Source organism: Apium graveolens, chromosome 5 (genome assembly GCF_009905375.1).
Source record: "Apium graveolens cultivar Ventura chromosome 5, ASM990537v1, whole genome shotgun sequence".
NCBI classification, from domain to species: Eukaryota; Viridiplantae; Streptophyta; class Magnoliopsida; order Apiales; family Apiaceae; genus Apium; species Apium graveolens.
In genome coordinates, this window is record NC_133651.1 from 112,246,886 (window position 1) to 112,251,394 (window position 4,509).

The 4,509-nt window shown below is 38.1% G+C and overlaps 1 protein-coding gene across 2 annotated transcripts; it reads left to right on the top strand.

Moving 5' to 3' along the window:
- Positions 1 to 341: 341 nt before the first annotated feature.
- Positions 342 to 3,975, top strand: LOC141724375 (eukaryotic translation initiation factor 3 subunit D-like). 2 transcript variants are annotated; one of them, XM_074526498.1, is made up of 2 exons: positions 342 to 2,147; positions 3,593 to 3,975. In XM_074526498.1, the coding sequence occupies exon 1, from the start codon at positions 434 to 436 to the stop codon at positions 2,135 to 2,137; it is 1,704 nt and encodes a 567-aa protein (XP_074382599.1). In that variant the 5' UTR covers positions 342 to 433; the 3' UTR covers positions 2,138 to 2,147; positions 3,593 to 3,975. The 2 variants fall into 2 exon arrangements, with proteins under 2 accessions (XP_074382599.1, XP_074382598.1); XM_074526497.1 differs by having other exon boundaries at positions 3,754 to 3,975.
- Positions 3,976 to 4,509: the final 534 nt, after the last annotated feature.

Consider the following 4,509-nt stretch of genomic DNA (forward strand, 5'->3'; position numbering starts at 1 on the left):
AAATAGAACTATTAGACAATGATCGAGTCAAGTTCATAAAAAAATAACAAAAAAATGATTTATACATTTTTAACTCTATAAAATGCAGTTTAAAAAATATTTACAAGTCACTTTTTTATGTACAAATGCATAGAAAAAAAGACAAGAAGTTTCTGAATGTCGCCATACAAATGTAGCAGGCCCTTGGATTAGCTAAAAATAAAATAAAAGTAGCCCATATGTCATAAAGGAAAGAAGTTTCTCAAAATCGCGCTATCTAAATAAAGCAGGCCCATGTGTTATAAAAATCTAAAGCCCAAGCCTAAATAAAGCATATAACAAAATAACATCCATCCAACCTCAGGCCCACACAAAACTAGGGTTTCATTAATCGTCTTCACTAAAATCCCAATCTTCATCACACACTGCCACACACACACTCTCAAAAACTCAAATGGTAGGTTTCGAAATCGCCGCTGTTCCATACAACCCCGACGGATGGGGCCCATTAGACTCTTCTTCGAACAACGCCGTTTTGCCCAATCACCCAACAAATATCCCCTTCGCTCCTTTCTCACGCTCCGACAAACTCGGCCGAATCGCCGATTTCACTCGCAACAATCAAAACCCTAGGAACAACCGAGTCAATCCTAATGACTCGGCCTTCGATTTCACCGGAGATGACTCGTTTGCCGCCGATGATGACGCCTCGTTTCGTCTCGTCGACGGCAAACCTCCGCCGCGTCCTAAGTTTGGACCTAAGTGGCGGTTCAATCAGAATTATCATAATAATAGGAATCAGCTTCCGCAACGTCGAGACGAGGAGGTGGAGGCGAAGAAGCGTGAGGCGGAGCGCGATAGGGCGAGACGTGATAGGCTTTATAATTTGAATAGGTCTGGAGGGAATAATCCGAGACGCGAGGCTGCGGTGTTTAAGAGTTCTGTTGATATTCAGCCTGAGTGGAACATGCTTGATCAGATTCCGTTTTCGACTTTCTCGAAGCTCTCGTTTTCGGTTCCGGAGCCTGAGGATTTGTTGATGTGTGGTGGATTGGAGTTTTATGATCGGACTTATGATAGGATTAGTCCGAAGAATGAGAGGCGTTTGGAGAGGTTTAAGAATAGGAACTTTTTTAAGGTTACGACTACTGATGATCCTGTAATTAGGCGTTTGGCGAATGAGGATAAGGCTACTGTGTTTGCTACGGACTCGATTTTGTCTACTTTGATGTGTGCGCCTAGGTCAGTTTATTCTTGGGATATTGTGATTCAGAGGGTGGGGAATAAGTTGTTTTTTGATAAGCGTGATGGATCGCAATTGGATTTGCTTGCTGTTCATGAGACTTCTCAGGAGCCTTTGCCGGAGGCTAAGGATGATATTAATTCTGCCTATTCGTTGAGTGTTGAGGCAGCTTATATTAATCAGAATTTCTCGCAGCAGGTTTTGGTTAGGGAAGGGGGTAAGGTGAGTTTTGATGAGGCAAATCCGTTTGCTAGTGAGGGTGAAGAGGTGGCGTCGGTTGGTTATAGGTATAGGAGATGGAAGTTGGATAATGATATGTATTTGGTTGCAAGGTGTGAGGTGCAGAGTGTTGTTGAAGTTAATAATACAAGGTCATTTTTGACACTAAATGCACTTAATGAGTTCGATCCAAAATATTCGGGTGTTGAATGGAGGAGGAAGTTGGAGACACAGAGAGGTGCAGTTTTGGCTACTGAATTGAAGAATAATGCTAATAAATTGGCCAAATGGACTGCGCAGTCAATTTTGGCTAGTGCAGATATGATGAAACTTGGATACGTTTCCAGAGTTCATCCTAGGGATCATTTTAATCATGTTATCTTGGCTGTTGTGGGCTACAAGCCTAAAGAGTTTGCGACACAGATAAACTTGAATGTCTCGAATATGTGGGGGATAGTGAAGTCCATTGTCGATTTGTGCATGAAGTTGAAAGAGGGAAAGTATGTGCTTGTTAAAGATCCCATTAAACCTCAGGTTAGGATTTACGAGGTTCCTGCTGATGCTTTTGAGAACGATTACGTGGAGGAGCCTTTACCAGAAGATGAGCAAGTGCAACCACCTATTGAGAATGCAGATGGTACAGAGTCTATCACAGAAGCTACAAATGATGTGGAAGACACAGAGATCAAGGCTTAAGCTTCAAGAGGTAAAATTGTCATTTACTGTTTTTTAGTCTCTCTAATTTTGAAATATAATGCGAATTTATATGCAATTTAATATTTACTAGTATAGGTTGAATTAGTTCTAAATTGTAGTGAACTTACTGTTGAGGCTTTAGATCAAAAGGTCAGGAGACTGCTAGATTTTCTGGAGCCCTTATCTCGAAAATTTACCTACTAAACCAATTTCATTTTAATCCAGAATACATATTTGAATCCAGTGTGCTCGTATTTATTAAGAATCTTCTGTTTAAATATGGTGCTTTGATAAACTTTTTCTTGCATTTGAACTTTTTAGAAGCTGAAGAAAGAATGAATTATGACCTTACATGCTACCAGACCATAATTGTCACGGCGCTCGACTAGTCGAGCAGTCTAGCAGTCGAGATTGAATGGTCGACTGATCTTGTAGATTTTAGAAAACAGCATATTTCGGGCGGCTGGTTGACTTCATGTCGACTAGTAGTTCCTGTCCTTTAACTGCTTTATTTTAAAGACCCAAACCCAGTCAAAACTGGGTCCAAATTCTTTTTGACAAATTTCAGCCCTAATTTATAATATAAAATGCAGTCTTTTCTTTTCTGCATTTCTGCAGAATTTTACAAAGCAGTTTACTCTTTCTGCTCTGTTTCTCTGCAACTGCACTGTGCAGATTATTATTTTTCTATGTTTTCCTGTAATCTGACCAAATATTTTTGCATAGTACTGTATTAATTAGTTCTGCAAAATTCTGTATAATTTTTGTTGCCTCACTATCATAAATCATTTCTTGTTATTTGTTAGTTTCTCTTGCATATTACATGATCACTGTTGTACAGCGTACATTTGCTTTCTATTTCACAAAAGTTTTTATTCTAAAAATCAGACTTCTCTGCAAGTTACACCTGCAATAACTTCATATCTATAAGGCTTGCTTGTATTTATTTAATTCATCAAAATGCACCATATGAAACAGCATAATGAAATATTTGTTCAAGTGCTTGGCATTTGGACTTGAAAATGCCGTTATATTTTTTTTTCCAAGTCATGTTCTACGCTAACTTGAAATTCATAGCCGTCACCTCCTAGAAAAATTGAGAAGCTAAGAAATAATCACTATTTTGTGTAGATGTCATGTCACCTTGGCAGTTGGACTTGTAAGTTTTCGGTTTTTGCTGTCGAGTCTTTGTTTCATCCAAGTCATTTTCTACCCTCATCTTTCAAATTCTTGCTGTCACTTGGTATAACTAGTTGGAGATGACCACTGGCCTAGAAAAATATGAGAAGCTAGGTTAATTTGACATGAGCCTAACTTCCAAAATTTGAGAAAACTGCAGCTCGAGTATGGCTGCATGTCAATTTGTTTTGGAGTCACAAGTATTGCACATTTTTATCTTGGTGAATGAAAGATCAGTTTTAGTTTTAGTTTAATGGTTCTTTTTTTGAATTGTAGATATCTGAATGTTGACAATGTCTTCCTAGTTTTGTCAGAAGTCCTGGTCTATTATTTTTGGTGTGCTGCTGCTGCCGCCATTCAAAATATGCACCATCTTGTGCTTCTCTGTCATGCATGTAAATGTTGATTTCTCACAGAAATTGTCGTGTCCGTGACAGGTTTGCAGTTGCAATTGCTCTTCTACTGAAAGTTGTGGAAGCAATAGCCTCTTGGGAGTTAATTTAATAATTCGTTTTTATGTTGTTGCTTTATGATTTACTTTGTTTTGCTTGAAGTTTTGGGGATAATATATGGATTTTGACTTAATTATTAGAGCTCCGTTCTTCTCGATGTATGGCTACTTACTATTATCTTGGCTTGAACGTGGAAACTTTATTGTATGAAGTGTTTTCACCCAAGATTTATTATTGTTCTGTCTGGTTCAGTTAATTTTGTCGGATAAAAATTTGACAATGTCGTCGTTTACTTTGGTTTCAAAACTTTTTTAAGAAATATAATAATTAATTGCATCCAATACTTTCATCCATCTTTATAAATCTATCAATTAAATATTGATCGATTTTATCACTTTAACCCCTTATTTTAAGTTTAACCCTTATTCACTCATATGATTTTTTTAACCTCAAAAAAATGTTGTAAGTTATACCGCAATTGTGGAACTGCCAGATTCGATTGCTCACCTGGAGCCTGGAGGGTGTGGTAGAGTTGAGCTTTAATAACTGCATGGAGCTTAGGAAGTTACTTGTGCATGGAGCTTAGGAAGTTACCTGAGCAATTTGTAAAAATGAAGGCTTTAGGACGTGTAATTAGGGGTGATCGCGGTGTGATTTGGTTCGGTTTTTATGTTAAACCGAAACCAAACCGCGTAATTGCGGTTTTGAAAAAATTCAAACCAGCCCAACCTCGTAATCTAA